The sequence below is a fragment of the Cricetulus griseus genome, chromosome 3 (assembly GCF_003668045.3).
Source record: "Cricetulus griseus strain 17A/GY chromosome 3, alternate assembly CriGri-PICRH-1.0, whole genome shotgun sequence".
Classification (NCBI taxonomy): domain Eukaryota; kingdom Metazoa; phylum Chordata; class Mammalia; order Rodentia; family Cricetidae; genus Cricetulus; species Cricetulus griseus.
Window position 1 is genome coordinate 101,439,171 of NC_048596.1, and position 16,820 is coordinate 101,455,990.

The window sequence follows — 16,820 nt, forward strand, 5'->3', positions numbered from 1 at the left end:
GCCCCTCACTCCAAGGGGTGGAGTCCAGGGCAGAAGAGCCTGCCACAAGGACCGGGTGGTGCTAGCTTCAGTTGTCTTCCCCCCTACCCCCCCCCATTCAATCTATATCTGAGAGGCAGCAAGTTGGTCTTCCAACTGGAGTCAGAGGTCCAAGCCAAGGTCACTATTCCTCATAGTGACACTGAGATCACATGTAGCTTGTAGCTGTTTCCTACCAGCCCTGAGGAGGGAATCCGAATACCAGTATCCTTGCACACAGCTTTCTCTCAGGCCACCATGACTGAGCTCATTACCAGGAAGCCCTCTGTCCCCCAGGCACAGAGCAGCCTCTCTCTGGGTGAGAAACCATCTGTAAACAAATGTGTAGCACCCCAGGGGAGCTACCAGATTTTCCAAGTGTTCTTAGCACTTGTCCCCACTGGGTCAAATCACTGACTGGTAGTTATTGAGGCTGGAAGGACCCTTAGGGGCAGGTGACTCAACCTGAGTATTAAAAATGAGGTGTTGAGTGTGGTGGTACACATCTTTAATCTCAGCACTCAGGAGACAGAGGTGGACAGAACTCTGAGTTTGGGGCTAACCTGATCTGCGGAGCAAGTTCCAGGCTAGCAAGAACTACCTAGTGAAATCTTGTTTCAAACAAACAAAAGAAAAAGGGCCTGGGGACAGAACTAGGTCAAGTCCAAGTTAACCCTCCAGTTCAAGTTTACTAGAGCTAGTAGTGACAGGTTGGGCTTTCTACTTAGTAAAGAGCTTTGACAGGAGCCCAAGGCTCTGGAAGGGGGGCAAGCCTCAGTTCAGGACACTGGTTTCTCCCTGACTGGGCTTGTATTGAGGGAAGAGGTTTCTGGGCCCTGCCCTCACTCCCCACCTGCCATAGACTATATCTTTGGTCTTGGACACATCCCTCCCCCACCCACTGTCTCCTTTCAGATTTGGAATCGCCGAGTCCTGAAGGATGAATTTCTGGGCCAAGTGTGCCTAAAGGCTAACCCGGAAGACCAGCAGGCCCTCCACATCCTCCACCTCCAGGACCGAAGTCAGCAGCCCAGAGACTTGCCAGGCACCATAACTGTGAGCATCCTCAGCAGTGCCTCTCTCACAGCTGTGTGACACCAGCCGCCTACCTGGCCCCACTAGCTCTCACCACTACTTGCATGTCCCCACCTGGCCTGGGACCAGCCTGGGAACCAGACATTGGGGCCCTTCCCCACTCTTCACTGACCTACTGTGTGACCTGAGGAGAGCCCTGTCCCTCTCTGAGCCTCAGTGTTTGGAGAACATTTTCTTGCCTAAGATTTCAAGTAACTCTCTAGCCAGTGGACATTGCTGCTAAGGGGCTATCTGTTGAAAACATTTCCCCAGGCCCTGACGCCTGCCGAGGAGTGCCAAGATGTCACTTGTTTACACACAAACTGCCATGTCCCAAGTCCCTTCCCTCCTCTTGTTTTCTAGCCCCCCTCCCAGGTCTTTGCTGTATAGTTTGCAGTGACCTTAATCTTATCTCCCTGCCTCCACTTTCCCCGTGTTGAGATTATAAGCATGTACCACTACACCAGTTTATATGGTGCTGGGTATCAAACCTAGGGCTTTGTGTATGCTAGGCAAGCATTCTGTCAGATGAGCTACATCTCCAGTCCCACAACACCTCGCTTCTTGAACCATCTTGAAAGACCCCTTAGTGGGCACCTGCTGGGAAGTATACAGGAGACATTTGCTCATTGTCTAATGCCCCACTGCCATCCATTCAGTTATTCAACATAGATTTGTCCAGTTAGTACAAAGAGCTGCCCTAGGCCTCCCCATCCTCAGGTCTTCTCAGAGACAGATACCCCCTGACTTCACTCGCATCTCCTAAAGAGCTGTGGCCACACTGGTGAGAAAGTTATTTCCCAATCTCTACTTGTGATGTTGGAAGCAGTGGCACGGGCCAGGCAGGTCAATGTAGGGCTATGGGAGACCCTAGGGGGACATAAGACTGCCTCTGTTGAAAGATCCTGGGTTTTCTTGGAAGAAAGGACTCCAGGGTGGGGGTTGCCAGGCCTTCAGGGTTATGTCATCTGTTGGGTGTCATAGGCAGGGACTTCCCTCTCCTGACCAGAGGCCTCTCCACCAGCATCCCCTAGACAGCCAAGGAGGCCACCATGATCTTGCTGCCCAGACCATCATCATTCAGTCCTCAACATTTGGTAGTCTTAGCATTTAAAAAAAAAAAATCTCTGTAAAGGGAAGTCTGTCCTACCCATTGTTCTTTTTAAAACTCATTTTGTTTTTACTCTGCTTTTCTTTTGATGTTGAGCATGAAAGGGCATGGGTGAAGTGGGACCTTCTCAGAGGAGTCTCAAAGGAAGATGGAGATGATCATGTTTGTTCCTGGGCGTCCTCAGGCTGTTTGCAGACTACATTCCTGAGGGACTCTTGTTCAGTAGTGGTGCTGTGGCTCACAGGGTCCCTTCTGTGCCCTCCTTGGGCTTCCAGACCAGACTTAGTAGATAAAGTACAGTTAGGTCAACAGCAGAATTCCTTTTGGGAATATGACTTTCTGTCTCCAATCCCTACTGTGTGGTCCTCTTCCTGGCTGGAGGTGCTGGAATCTGACTGCCATCTTGCTCCATGGTAGCACTGCTCCTAGCCTGGGCCATGGGAAGGGCTAGACACTGAAATAAACATAAGAGAATTCCTCCTGCACAATTGGGGCTTCCCTCCAAAGACCTAGGCCTGGTCCAGAGATTGTGCATGCCACCAGGAGCAAGTCCCTTAAACCTCCTGTGCCTCAGTTCCTCCCTCTGCAGCGTGAGGCTGGTGACTCCTATTTGTGGGGACTCTTCCAAGACTGAGAGCAAGGTCACACCCCTTCCTGTGTGTCTCTATATCGTATACTCTACACATTCACATATCACTTCTCAATGGCTATTGTAAACCAGGAGTCCGAAGCTGCTGTGCCATCTTGGGTCTCAGGGCCTGACATGTGGGTCTTAGCTCAGCCATATCCCCCTGAGGCACAGGGCAAACCAGGACCAAGTAGCAAACTTGTATAAGCTTCTCCCGGTGGTTAGCCACTGCCTCCCACATCCAGCAGAACTGGGCCAGCAGCCCTGTTCTTGCTTCCTCCCTCTTAAGCTAGGCCAGGCTGGCTCCTGGCTGTGCAGGGACCTCTGGTCCCCAGGAAGCCTTGAGGACTGGACTGGTGAGGACAGTGTGGAGCATGGAGAGCAGTGGCTTTGTTCACTCTTTGCACCCAGAAGGCCTCATAGTGTGCCAGTTGCAGGCGATCAACCCTGCAGCCTACACTATATGGACCACCAGGGCCTGGCCTTCACTCCTCCAGGTCACCGTGCCCTGGCATCACAGGCATGTTATCGTCTCAGAATAAATATTAACTGCCACTCTAGAAAGACCTGTGTCTGTCTGTTTCATCTCCCCCCTCTCAGGGGGATGGGGATAAGGAGGGAAGGGACAATGAGTGGCTGAATCCCAGATGAGGCTGGCCTTGCTGGTGGCCTGGTGAACTCTGTGGAATCATTCAAGTTCCCTGCTGCAAATCTCTGTGGGACTGGCTTTGCTGAGCCCTGCCCATTCCAGGCCCTGGAGAAGCACAGTCCCTGCTCTGGAAACACCTTCCAGCGACTGGAGAGATGCACAAGTCCTCTGATCATGACTCTGTAGTGTTCTTGACAGGATAGTACGGGAGCCCCTAGGAACCAAGTCTCAGCCTGTCAGTTCAGGCCCGTGTCCTGTTCCAGGGGAGAGGAGGCAGTTACAGGCAGGCCATAGACACAGGTGGCTAGAGCAGAGATACTGGGAAGGTGCAGGTTAATAGAGCTAGGAATTCCTGGGCAGGGCCATGGGCAGAAGCTGGGTTAGGACTGTAGAAAGCAATATGGATGGAATGCTGCAATGATGGATGCGATTTGAAGGGTGAGAGGCGGGTGAGGGTGGTATGAACTAAGACCAGGTCTGCAATGGTTTGGATGTGGTGTCCTAAAAAGGCTCAGGTGTGGAAATTCATGCCTCTTCTAGGTGGCACAGAAGGCAGGCAGAGCCTGGAGAGGTAGGGTGGACTGTGAGGCGGTGAGGAAGGGGTTCATGCTTTCTCTGGTGCCATTCAGCCTTGGTCTCTGCACTACCTTGCACTGTGGCGCCCTGGGGTCTGAGGAAGCTGACCAGCAGAGGCCGCTTTCCCTAGTTGCTCCCTCAGCCTTGGTCTTGTAGCAATTGACTGTGCCCAGCAGGTGGCGCTGTTGGGCCGTTGCTCCTCTGGCCCAACCTCTACCGCCACAGATTCCTCACTCCATAGGCAGCTTCTCTGCTGGAAAAGAGAGGGCAGGAGAAAGGGCCAGGTCTCAGAAGGGAGTCCTTCAGCCCACCTTCCTCACCTATTTTTGAGTATTTTGTATCCTGTTCATTCTCGCCTCCTTTTAAATCACACATTTTGTGTCACATTGGATGAATCTCTCTGCTGTAAGACGTTGCTCCTGGTCAGGTAGTTTGGCAAAATTTCTGGGTAATCAGAAAATAGCACACACAAGACCCTCTAGAACAAGCTGTGGAGGTGGGATGAAGAGCCTCGTGTGGAAACATCTTGGGGAGTCTTGTTTTGAATGTCATGCCCCCTAAGGGTCCGGTGTTGCCAAGCCTGCCCATCTAGAGGGAGGAGGGGAGCTGTGGGGAGGTCACTGGGAGCTGAGCAAAAATCATGACCAGGGAGGGGCCAGATCAGGCATCTCAACCATGCAGAGACAGCAGGTAGTGACACACATAACAAGAGTTCCCTGAGGCCCAGATGGGTGATCCTAGGCCGGAGTCCCACACTGGCCAGCAGGGCCTCCTGAGGCCTCCATGCCTTTCATCCCTGCTGGCTAGCCAGTGCCTCACACAGCACCTTGGGCAGCCTCTGGACATTAGTCTCAGTCCCAGCACAGCCCGCCCTTCACGCTGATGTCACCATATCCAGACCTTGGAGGCCCCCTCGGGCTCCGCCTCCTGGGAGAAGGCTTTGGAGTGGGAGGGTTCAGTGCTGGCTGGACAGCTGCCCTGAACAGAAAGAGAGTGACCCAGGGAGACGACAAGAAACAGAAAAGCCCAGAGGACCCCACAGCAACCTGGGAGCAAGACTCAGGCTGGGACAGTGTTTGCAGGCTCCAGCCCCAGCTTGCAGAGTCCTACTGCTCTGTGGCCACTGACCCCAGGCCGCAGGGGGTGCAAATAAGACCCAGGTAAGAATGGACTGCTCTAGGACTTTGGGATTGGGAGGAGTCATGGGCTGGAGCCTCTTCTGGAGCCCCTGCTCCCACAGCCTTGCCTCCCTGCAACTTCCCTCAACCTACAGAGGCCTTGTCACCATATCCATGAAAAGAAAATGTCCTGAGCAGGGCACATGGAAGCTTGTAGCATGGAGAAGGGAACTGCTGAAGAGGAAAAGGCCTGTGGAGTTGTTTCTGGGCTGGGACTGGGCCAGGAGCATCCAGGGCCACAGGAGAAGAGAATAGAAGAAGGAAGGGGAGAAGAAGGGAGGAGAAGAGAGAGAAGCGGGATGGCATGGGTGCTCTTCTCTCTCTTCTGGTCTCTTTGGTCATCTCTCCCTCATAATCTTTCTTTCCTTGCACAAGTTCTTTCCTCTCTGTGTGCCTTAATGCCTTATATTTCCCACCTGTGACTTGGGAATATGAAGGCCCCCGGCCAGGGTTGCTGAGGAGACAAGGTAAAATCAGACCTAGTCCTAGAAGAAGAAATGGTTCTGTACTCTCAATCTGAAAAACTCACACAAGATCTAGTTCTTAGTGTAGGGACTAGAATGTCCTGCACTAGATAAAAGAGCCCTGTGGTTTTCCCTGATGCACCGGCCTTCAGCTCTGTCCTAAGGTCCTGGTCTGTCTTGGCAGTCTTGTGCTTGCATGAATGGGCAGGAGCCAGGCAGCCTCTTCAGATGGCAGCTCTCCTGCCTGCTGCCCTTGCAATTATTTCCTTGCCAGGTTCCCCAGGCTGGTGTAGGTCTCCAGTAGGACCACGTGCCCATAGAGACCCAGGGCCTGGGGGTCAGGGCTCAGGTGTCAGGTAGTGTCGTGGGCAGAGGATCAGATATCCCAGTGCCTCTGAATGGGCCCTTGTGAAAACTTAATGCTCACTGGGGGCAGGGAGGGGTGTAGGCAGACCAGGCAGGGATGGAGGGGCCTTGAGCCAGGGCCTATAGGCTAGGGATGCTTCCGGTGACCATGGCCAGTGCAGCAAATCCTCCTTGAGCTGGTTTCTGGGCCTAGCCCCATGCTGGATGAGGTAGGAGATGAAGGCAATAAGCCACTCTATCATGTGACCTAGAGCAGTCCTGAATTGGGTGGGATGTTGGAGCCCAAGTTTTAGTCTTGAATCTTCCCTGTCCTACTGTATGATCTTGTGCAAGAGACAAACCTTCCCTGAGCTTTGTTCATATGTCTGGTGTGGGGTTAAATACACTACTTTCTAGGAGCCCCTTGGGAGTCTTGGTGACAAAGGCTGACAGAATGACCAAGGCTTAGCAGCTCTGGGCAATGGAGGTGGTGACAGCAACTGAGGGTCATATAGACTGAGTTGTGATGGGAGGGACAAGGGACAGAAATCTGGAAGGATTTCCGTGAGGGAGGAGGGGTGGGGGTGCTGGGGAGGAGCCTAGGTGGCCTTGCAGACTCAGAGTTGCCTGGGCTCAGGGCTTGGTGCTGTCTCTTCCCACAGAACTGTACCTGGTCACTCCCGTAGGTGCTTCTGACTCAGGATCATGGTTATTCTTCAGCAGGTGAGTGCGCCTCATCTTTTCTTTCTCAGGACCAGGGAGGGTCATGCTGAGTAGCTCATCTCCCACCCTCCATGCTCTCTTCTCTTAGCTGTGGAAACTAAGCTTCTCTTAGCTGTCTTCTGTTCTTCCTCTTGGAAAACTCCTACCTAGTCTTCAGAACCCTGCCATGAAGAATTTTCCACCTCTCACAGGCCCAGTCCTGAGTCTGACCCCCCTGGCACGCCATAGCAGCTTCCTTTTCTTACTGTGTCTCTGGGCTAAAGTGATGACTCATCCACCTGAGTCCCAGGCATTCCAGGCAGAGGAACAGTGTGAAGGTCCCAGTATAGGAGGTCTCTGGGGAGGCAGTTAGCAAGTTTGCTTAGGACCTTGGGCAGAAGTGAGTTGTGGTGACAGGGCCCAAGCTGGAACTCCCTAGAGGACAGGCAGAGTGCTGTCCTTTAGCTGAGCCTTCCAGTCCCCCTACTCCTCCCCAGGGCCACTCTGGTCTCTTGACACCTCAGCCCTTCCCCGTGACCAGCCTGAGGCTCTAATGAGCCTTTTGGTCTCCAAAGTGGGAGCCTGGAATGTAGGCAGTTGGCCAGGTGGGTCTGGCACAGAGCCTTAAGGCTGTGAAGCTGGCTCTGGGGGTTCAGCTACCAGTTTCCTGTGGTCCCAGGTCATGAGGCCAATGGAGCAGCTTGGCTGGAAGCCCCAAGCCCACATGGGGATGGTGTATTAAAGGCAGGCTACTAGTGTTGATCAGGAAAATTTTCAGGGCTGAGAGCTTGTCCAAAGGCCCACCAGAGACCACCAAAGCCAGGCTAAAGAGGGCTCTTGGGTGGGGATTCACATGGACCCCCAGAAGGAGGGTCTGGAGTCCCTATGATCCTCAGGAGTGTTCCCCCAGGACACCCTCCCCAAGGGCTGTTTCTCTGGCTACCTCATCCTGCAGGAGTCATGTTGGGAGTAGATCTGTGGGTGGATGGCAGCTCTACCCACTTTTAAATGGGACATACTTTCCCTCAAATGCACCAGCTCTGGGTGCTGCCCAGCTTGAAGGCTCCATCTTGGACCTTGATGATGCTGTGAGGGCGTTGGGCTGAGTATGAAGGTCCCTTCTGCCCCAGGACCTTGGCTCGGAGCTGCCAATTCCATTCCCTTGCCTGCCCACTCCTGCCTGCCTCACCCTCTACTCCCATCCCTGACCTTGGCCTCCCCATCCTGTCTGGCTACATCCTCTCAGGCCTCAGTACAGCTTTCATTTCTCTCAGGAGCCTCTTTGCTCCTGTCACCCTGCATGCAGTCCATGTGTCTTCTGACTTCCTGGACCCCCATGGAGCCCCAGAAACAAGGGCAGCCTCCTCCTGCTCCTTGGGTTCCCAGCTGGGCTCCAGCCCACTGTGAGGTAGGGTTTGGTGCAGAGTGATGCACAGCTAAGAGTGCACCATTTGGACACAAGGGCTGAGTGGGGTCCTGGCTCCTTGGCTCTCCAGCTATGAAGCTATAAGCTAATTGCTGTCATGACAGCAATTTGCACTATGCGACTTTGCACTTCTGTGACAAAGGGCTGATGATAGTTCTTGCCTACAGGAGGTTTGAGAATATAATGCCATGCCAATAAAATGTCCAGTCAGGGCCTGACATAGACTTCCACAGTAGTCAGCTGCTGCCAAATACCTACTGATAATGGTGCTGTGATGTGTCCCTGTGCTTTGTTCTCTTACTTTATGTGGGATGAGGAACTCTCAGGAGGCCTCAGAGGAGCCGATGGTTCTTTTTCTGCATGTAGGTTGTCCCTGTGTGGAACAAATGATGGCAGATCAGTCGCCCATCCTCTCTCCTTCCCTGTATGCCTCAGCCTTCCTGAACTACAGACTCAACTCGTGTGTCCTTCATTCCTCCCTCTACACCTAGCCTTCCGAAGCCATGGCAGGGTGCCAGGCACAAAGGACACTCGTACAACTATGGGGGGCTAATTACTCAAACCCCACTTCTCCTGGAAAACCTTTTGCTTTATGGAGGGCTCCAGCTGGCCAAGATTGGTACCCGTGTCCACCATCCTAACTGATCAGTGAAGCTATGAGATGGGGAACTTTGAGAGCATCTCACAGGTGAAGAAACTGAGGTTCATACAGGGTCATTGAAACATCAGCTGGGCAGGGACTGACCCTGGTGGGGAGACAATTGTCAAGACGTGGAGGCCCAGGGAGGGCCACAGGGTTAAGACAACAGACACTGGGCCTGCGGGAGGAGAGGTCAGACTGCCTCTAGGTGGCATTTGCAGAATAGGGTCTTTTCCCTGGGAAGCCTGTGTGGCACACCCCTAGTCTTTATGGCCTTATGAGTCAGTCAGGGTCCCTAGGGAGTCCTAGGGTGTCCAAGGCTCCCTCTTCCAGTCAGTTCTCATCCACCTGCCACCCACAGAGTCCAATAAGGCCTACCTCCATGCCAGGTTCAGCACCAAGGATGCACACCATCCATCCCCTGCCTCTGTGGAGCAGTTTCCAGCCCATTGAATGTCAAGGGAAGCAAAAGTGTGGCAGCCAGATCTCAGGGGGACAGGGGGATGGGAAGAAGCCTGGGAGTCGGTATAGTCAGTATCAGGAAAGCTGTGCAGCTTTAGCAAGTTGTATCTCCTAACCAACATCTCTGGAAGACATCCCAGAGTGGCCAGGCCCTTAGTGACAGGATGGAAACAAGAACCCAGGCCTCTGTGGTGCACACTTTGCTTCTTCCAGGGACCTTGAGGTCTTACATGACTATCCTGTCTGCTCTGTGGTAGGCCAGGGTGAGAACCATTGGAACTTGACCCAGATTTGCAGGCAGAGGGAGGTTTAAAGATAACTCTGGGCTGCTGATGGCTGGATTGAGACTTAGTACATAATAACTTCTTTGTCCCTTGTTACCTCTCATGCCTTCAAATCTGTTGGGCCTGATACTGATGTGAGCACCCATTGCTCTTTTGGTTACTATTTGCCTGGAATGCTATCTTTATGAAGTCCTTGAATCCAAAGTGAGCCTTGTGCAGGAAGTCCTTGGTAGAACCAAGTTCCTTATCCATTCTGTCAAGCTCTTTCTTTCAATTAGTGCATTTAGTCCACTTATATTTACAGTAACTTCTGCTGAGGATCCATCTCATCTATCCTAGGTCAGTCTCCAACTTGCTCAGTAGCCAAGAGTGACCTGGAACTTCCATTCCCACTGCCTCTACCTCCCCAGGGCTGTGGTTAAAGCCATGCACCATGACTGGTTTTGTGTAGTGCTGGGGCTTCATGCGTTCTAGGCAAGCCCTCAGCTGATTGGGCTCCATCCCAGCTCCCTGCTAAGGCCTTTTGGGTTCAGCTATTTGTTCTGTTTAACTTGTCTTGTAACTTCTTCTCCCAGTTCCTTCATTACCGCCACCTTTTTGTTAAATTTTATTTTTTCAATTTACTATTTTGATTGCCTTTTCACCTCCTCTTTATGACTCTTCTTATTCTTCTTCTTCTGTTTTTTTTGACACAGGGTTTCTCTGTGTAATAGTTCTGGTTGTCCTAGACCAGGATGGCCTCAAACTACAGAGATCTACCTGCCTCTGCCTCCCTAGTGCTGGGATTAAACTTGCCCGGCAAGTTTTTTTTTTCCTTCTTCTTGGTGTTATTAAAAAAAAAACCTTATGGGCTGGAGAGATGGCTCAGAAGTTGGGAGTGCTTGCTGCTCTCTCAGAGAACTGGAATTCAGATCCTAGCTCCCATGTCAGTTAGCTAACTCACAGCAGCTTATAACTCTAGCTCCAGGGAACCAACCTGGGCACTCACAAACTTGGCATAAGTTCATACATACACATATACACATAAATAAAAATAAATTCTTAAAAATAAACACTGTTTTAAAAAACTTTTAAAGGTTTATTTTCCTTTATGTTTCCTCTTAGACTTATAGCTAATATCTTAAATATGTAACAATATAAAGGCCAAATTAGCTTCAACAGTATGAGATATGCACCTCTATAGCTCCACCCCTTTTCTGTTTTCACAGATTACATCTTTACATACTGTGTGTCAAACATATTAACATAGATTTAGCACTATTTTTGCATTTCTAGTCACATGGGGGAAAAGGGACAATTACATACCCAAAGTACAATGCTGGCTATTATCATTACCTTGCAATTATGTTTTAGATTTTTCAGATTCACTTATTTTCTGTTATGTTTGTGAGTGTTTTGCCTGCATTATGTGTATGTACCAAACACATGCCTGGTGCTGAACCTCTGGAGCTGCAGGTTCAGGTGGTTATGACCATTTTGTGGGTGCTGGGAATTGAACTCAGCTTCTCTGGAAGAGCAGTGTCCTCTCCTAACCAATGAGCCATCTCTCCAGCCCTCAGTGACCCTTTTCATGACACCAGGGATAGGATTCTCAGTTGTAGCTTCTTTCTTCCTTTTTTTTTTTTTTTGTTTGTTTGTTTTTCAAGACAGGGTTTCTCTGTGTAACAGCCCTGGCTGTCTTGGAACTCTCTCTGTAGACCAGGCTGTTGTTGAACTCACAGAGATCAGCCTGCCTCTGCCTCCCCAGTGTTGGGATTAAAGGCATGCGCCACCACCTCCTGGCTTGCCTTTTTTTTCCTTCTTTCTCTTTTTTTTCCCTTTAAACATGGAGTCTTACTATGTTGCTCAAACCAGCCTTGAACTCACGATGCAGTGTGTAGGCTGGCCTCAAATGACCTCTCCCCTTGCCTGTGCATCAGCGGGATTACAGGCATGAGCTACGGCACCTGGATTCTTTTTTCTCTTGGCATTTGAAGAACACCCTCCTGCTGCCTCCTGTCCTCCGTGGTTTCTGAAGAGAAATCAGCTGTACACGTAGTTCAGATTCTTAGCATCAGCCATCACCTCCCACTTGCAGCTGCTGACCCTCACTTAATAACAGCCAGCGGCACACATTGTTTGCTCAGCACCAGTGCCGATCCCAGCTTAAACCGTGAGTTCGCGAGACCCTCTGTGAAGCTGCTACCCTGTAACAGGCAGATGAGGAAACAGGTACGCCAGATAAAGGAGCTTGCCCAAAGAACACAGCTGTGGCCAGGTGGGATTGAACCTAAACTATCTGGTTCCAGAGTCCACAGAGCTGATGTGGGCTCAGCACTGACCCCCTTATCTGGTGGTACTTCCTTATCCGTGTATCCCACCAGGAGTTCAAGGACATGCTGTGTTAGCAGGGCCCTCTGTGCCCTGCTCTGGGCTTGTGCTCAGCAAAGGCTTTTGTAGGGAAAGATGGAAAATGCCCAGAGTCCATATATAGTACTTTCCTCCATTCTGGGGATCCCAGTGGGTAAGCAGACAGGGAGAGGTACCCTGGCTCTGGGCTTGATGGAACAGGCTTCCCGAGGGTGGAAAGGGTTAGTGGCTGCAGTCAGTCAGCCCGGAGCAGAATGATAGAGTCCTGGGTCCCTGAGGCTGAGACTGGGATGTATGGGTAAAAGGAGGCGCTGGCCTGGCGCCAGCCCTGAGCTGCCTGTGGCTTCTGACCCTCCTCTGGGCCACAGGCAGAAGCCTCCCTGACTCTGCTCCCTGCTGGTGTTTGCTAAGGGAGCAGCGGGGCTGCTGGGATTCCAGGCCAGGAGTTTTGTCTGTAATGAAGATAGGTGGACTTGAAGAGAAAAGAGAAAAGAGGAGGGCAGAGAAGCAGATAGAAGTGGGAGGGTGGGGCAGGAAGCTGGGAAGCATACTGGAATAACAGTGGCGCCTGGCTCCTGGCTCAGCGCTGACTGGAGCCTGGTGCTTCCTTTTGCTTGGATGCAGGGACACAGGAGCGATGCCAGGCCCCTGTAAGGTAAGCTTAAACCATCATGGTGGCTCCAGGTCCTGGGGAGTCCACTGTACCTCTGAGAGCCGAAGCCACCCACACATAGTTGACTTGGGGGTCCTGAGGGAGAGGATCAGAAAAGCTCTTCACGGTCCAGTTCCCCCAAGATTTCTTATTGGAAGAATTTATTATTATTATTATCATCATCATCATCATCATCATCACTATCACTACGACTACAACTACGACTCCTCCTCCTACTATTTTTACCAGTTTTCATTCCCCAGCAGCTGCCATGGAACCAGCGAGACTCTTCCCAGTAGTCCTTAAACTTGTCGAAGTTTACACGCGCTCCCCTATAGCTGTCTGGCTTTTCCTTCTGTAGAAAACAGACCGATTTTCTTCAAAACTGCAGCCAAGATGAGATACCTGGAGCCACTTTTTCTGGCTACGGTCCCAGAGAAGCACCCGGGAATCTGGGGATGTCAAGGTCTCTCCATAGGAGGGGTCCCAGTAGCGCGGTGACCCCTCCCCGCCAGGCCCACGGGCGTCACCCAAGCCGCCGTTACCATGGGCCCGTGGCAGATGGCCGGGTTTAGGGTTCCCGAGACTGTGGCGCGCGGGATTAGGTGAATTAGGAGCCCGCATCACTTCGTGCGGCCACCAGACCCTGCGCACCATGGAGTACCCCGGCAATCCTGCTGATCCGGGCGAGGCTCCCGCCCCGCCGCCTGGCAAGTGGGCTCTAGTGCGAAACTTGAACCAAGCGCTCAAGACCTTCGCGGTCATGCCGGTGAGCCCCGGGTCGGGAGGGGAAGGCTCGCTTGCCTGGGCCTCAATTTCCGGGTCGGTCAGAAGACAAGTGGGATGCAGGAGCTAGACGTGCACTGGAGACTGAGATGCTAGGATGCTGCATGGGACTAGGGTATAAATTTAGCCAAAGCCACACCTCCCAGGATCTGGATGTTTTGCCACCTGAAAAACCCAGGGATGCGGTGGGTGAGGGGCAGGCTAGCTGGACCAAGTGGAGAATAGAATCCCCAGCTTTTACTGGCATCCAGTGCATGGAGCACTCCCAGGCACATAGAGGAGCATCCTAGAGTCCCCTCCTCCACCACAGGCTAGTAACTTGTTATAGTTCCTGCTTCTAGATACCTGTGGCAATATATTGATCACCTCCCACCTATGAAGTGGCCCAGGGTGATTAGGAAAATGAGTGAGGCCCGTGTTCTCATTCAGACTCCTGTCATTCCACAGAGATGTAAGGCCTGCCCCAGAGGAGGGAAGAGGCAGGAGGGGCCCGAGAACCTGGGGATTGGCGTTGATGTGATTCTGACCTCAAGCCTAAAAGAAGTAGGGCAGGCAGCAGGCACAGGTGGCATTTTTGTGGGTCTCCGCTTTTCAGAGACACCGTCTCGTTCCATTCCAAGACTGGCAAGGCTGAGTACCACTGCCAAGTCACACAGCACCAGTGGCAGAGCTGAACTGAAACCCACATCTCTTGACTTTTCACTGTAGCTCAATGCCAGCTTCCTGAAGGGGATTGGGGATTGGGAGTACACTTGAGAATATTAGATGGAGCCATAGGACGTCCCCATGGCTGGGTCTGCATAGCAGATGGGGGCCTGGGCCTGGGTCTACTGAGCCAATCACTTGACAGTAGAAAAGCATCCACTGAGACTTGGCCCAAGTTACACAACCCCCACTGAAGCATTTGCCATGTCACAAATGGGATCTTCATTGCAAGATGAGGTCCCTAGAGGGGTCCCTTTCATAGCACTTTTTTGGGCAGTATGGTGGCCTGGAGTCTGGCAACAGGAAGTGGGCCTAGGGAGTTGGGACTTGGAGCCAGGTCTGATTCTTGGCTTCCTTCTTCTCTTGTATCTACCTTCTTCTCTTGTATCATCACTGAGCAATCTGATGAGGGAGTGCACCAACGTCCCTTTTCTTCATGGGCCTTAGTTTCTTCACCTATAAAATAAGTGCCCCTGTGTCACAGCTGTCTTAGGATATAAGGCCTTCTTCTGGCTAGAGTGTTGTCCCTCTTAGAGACTGTCTGGCCCCAGAATTCTCCCTGAAGCCTCCAACTTGACATTTGAAGTTCTGGCCTGGGGCAGAAATAGTTGTTGCTGCCCTCCTGGGAACAGCCTGAAGTAGGAAAAGTCTAATCATTTCTGCTTTCTGTGTGTGCTGAGCACCTCAGTTTCTCTCTGAGCCTCGATTTCTGGCTCATACAAGGTATCTTAATTTGATTATTCTATGTTCTTTCAATGGGAAAAATATTTTGTCTGCCAGGTGCTGTGCTAGGCCAGAAGAGACCAGTGAGTCAGAGACCTGGCTCTCAGCTGTCCTCAGTCTAGGTTTCCAATTTGTCTTTAGGGCTGGGAGTCACTCAGCCAGGAGCCTTAGCCTGACTTGCTCAGGGTTATACCTGGGGCATGTGGGGAAAGTGTCCCAGGATTGGAGTTTCTCAGGTTCCAGCTGTGTGATAGCAGGGACATTTTAACCTCTTTGAGAAAACAGGGGCTATGGAACTCTTCACATAAGGGTATCATGAAGGCTGATAGAGCAGTTGATTTCAGAGGATCATTTAACTTTCTGGAAGGTTCTGGGACTTCCATAGAGCAGTCACCTGGCACCTGGGCCAGCAGGTGTGAATCATCTCTATTTTCTTCCCTCATTCCCTCCCTCCTTCCCTCCCTCCTTCCTCCCCTTGTTGCCTGCCTCTCCCCTTTCCTCTCTCTTTCCTTCCCTCCTTCCCACCTTCCTTCCTTTCTTCCTTCCCACCTTCCTTTCTTTCCTTCCTCCTTCCTTCCTTCCTTCCTTCCTTCCTTCCTTCCTTCCTTCCTTCCTTCCTCCTTCGTGATGTTAGGGATAGAGCCTACAGCCTGTGTCCTGGGTGAGTGCTCTCCTCTGAACCACACCACTAGTTCAAGATTCTGTTCTGTGCTCACTCTCTCTATCCCCCCCCACACACATACACTGCCATTCATTCCCTCACACACAGTCACAAGTCCTGGCTTACACTCCCACCACACACATGCTCACATCCACTCACACTGCTCTGCCTCCTCTCTCTCGCTGAGGCTTTTTCTGAGCTAGGCTCTGGGGAGCCATGGGTGAAAGGCTGGCCCAGCCCTGCCTAAAATGGTGTGGTGCTGGGCTGTGAGGTCAGGGGATGACTCCATTATCCACACAGCTGCCAGAAGGGAGCTGTCAAAGTGAAAACCCAGGAACTAGGGGTGTAGCTCAGCAGGTAAGAGCTTGTCTACAATGCACAAAGCCCAGGGTTCAATCCCAACTGCATAAACCAGGCATCATATGGCTTGCCTGTAATTCAGCACTCTAATGGGAGAGAAGTCATCCTTGGCCATGTATCAAATTTGAGGCCAGCCTGGGCTACATGAGACACTGTCTCAAGAATGAAAGTGAAAATTGTGCCATTTTCTGGCTGGGTGGCTCCATGTCCCTGTGGACCTGGTACCTGTTCCTATCATGACTCATCTCAGGGTAGCCTGGTTTGCTCCTCCTTGGACAGCACCTTCCAGTCTGCTTCTGCTTTGTCCCCAGAGGACAGGCAAACTGTACACACACCTCTCACAGGTGCAGAATCACTGTGACCCATCAGGGCTGAGGAAGCCTAGGCCAGGGAAAAGCTGCTGCTAACTGTCTGGGCTACAGCTGTGTGGCAGGCTTAGGTGACCCACGGGCTGGAGGTGAGGTGTCCAGCAGCTATGAGGGTTAAAAAGGCAGGCACTGGGAAGCAGTGGGGAGTCCCAGCTTCCCTATGGATGCTCAGTGAATATGAACTCTCCTAACCTCTGGGCCTGATCATTTTTCTTTTCTGGGATCAAGCAGGGCCTGGGACTGATTGGCTTCTCTCTGGTATGCCCTAACTCCCACTCACATGAACAAACCAGGGCCCATTGTAGTTCTGATGGGAGAGGGAAGCTGAAATAACTATATACAAGCCCTCCCCCTTACTGAGGGGCAAGGAAACTGAGGTTCAGGGGTCAGTGAGCAGGGCCTAGGACCCTGGCCCCTGAATCCAGGCCCTAAGCTGTTTCCATGGGTCTGCAGTGAGCCAGTTTACCAGGCTGTACCGTTTCTAACCACATTTGATCTGAGAGGATCTGCTTGTCGAGATGCTGAGTTCTCCCACACTCCAGGAGAGCTTGGGAGCCCGTCCCCCAAAGGAACACATTTTAGTAAGATTAGAGCAGGTATTTTGCCTCGAGGCCACCAAGGATCTTTGTGTCCTGGACCTCACCCACTTTTCTCCTCCT

At 51.9% G+C, this 16,820-nt stretch overlaps 2 protein-coding genes across 4 annotated transcripts in view; both read left to right on the forward strand.

The window, feature by feature from the left end:
* Capn5 (calpain 5) overlaps positions 1-3,395 on the forward strand; it is a 55,540-nt gene extending 52,145 nt beyond the window's left edge. For all 3 annotated transcript variants that reach the window (XM_027407708.1, XM_027407707.2, XM_027407709.1), the window contains exon 13: positions 934-3,395. In XM_027407708.1, the coding sequence (XP_027263509.1) occupies positions 934-1,113 (180 nt within the window). In that variant the 3' untranslated portion in view covers positions 1,114-3,395. The remainder of the gene's footprint in view (positions 1-933) is intronic.
* Positions 3,396-6,705: 3,310 nt separating this feature from the next.
* Positions 6,706-16,820, forward strand: part of Myo7a (myosin VIIA) — a 66,565-nt gene continuing 56,450 nt past the window's right edge. Inside the window, exon 1 of the mRNA XM_027407706.2 lies at positions 6,706-6,766. Coding sequence (XP_027263507.1) covers positions 6,749-6,766 — 18 coding nt within the window. The 5' untranslated portion in view covers positions 6,706-6,748. The remainder of the gene's footprint in view (positions 6,767-16,820) is intronic.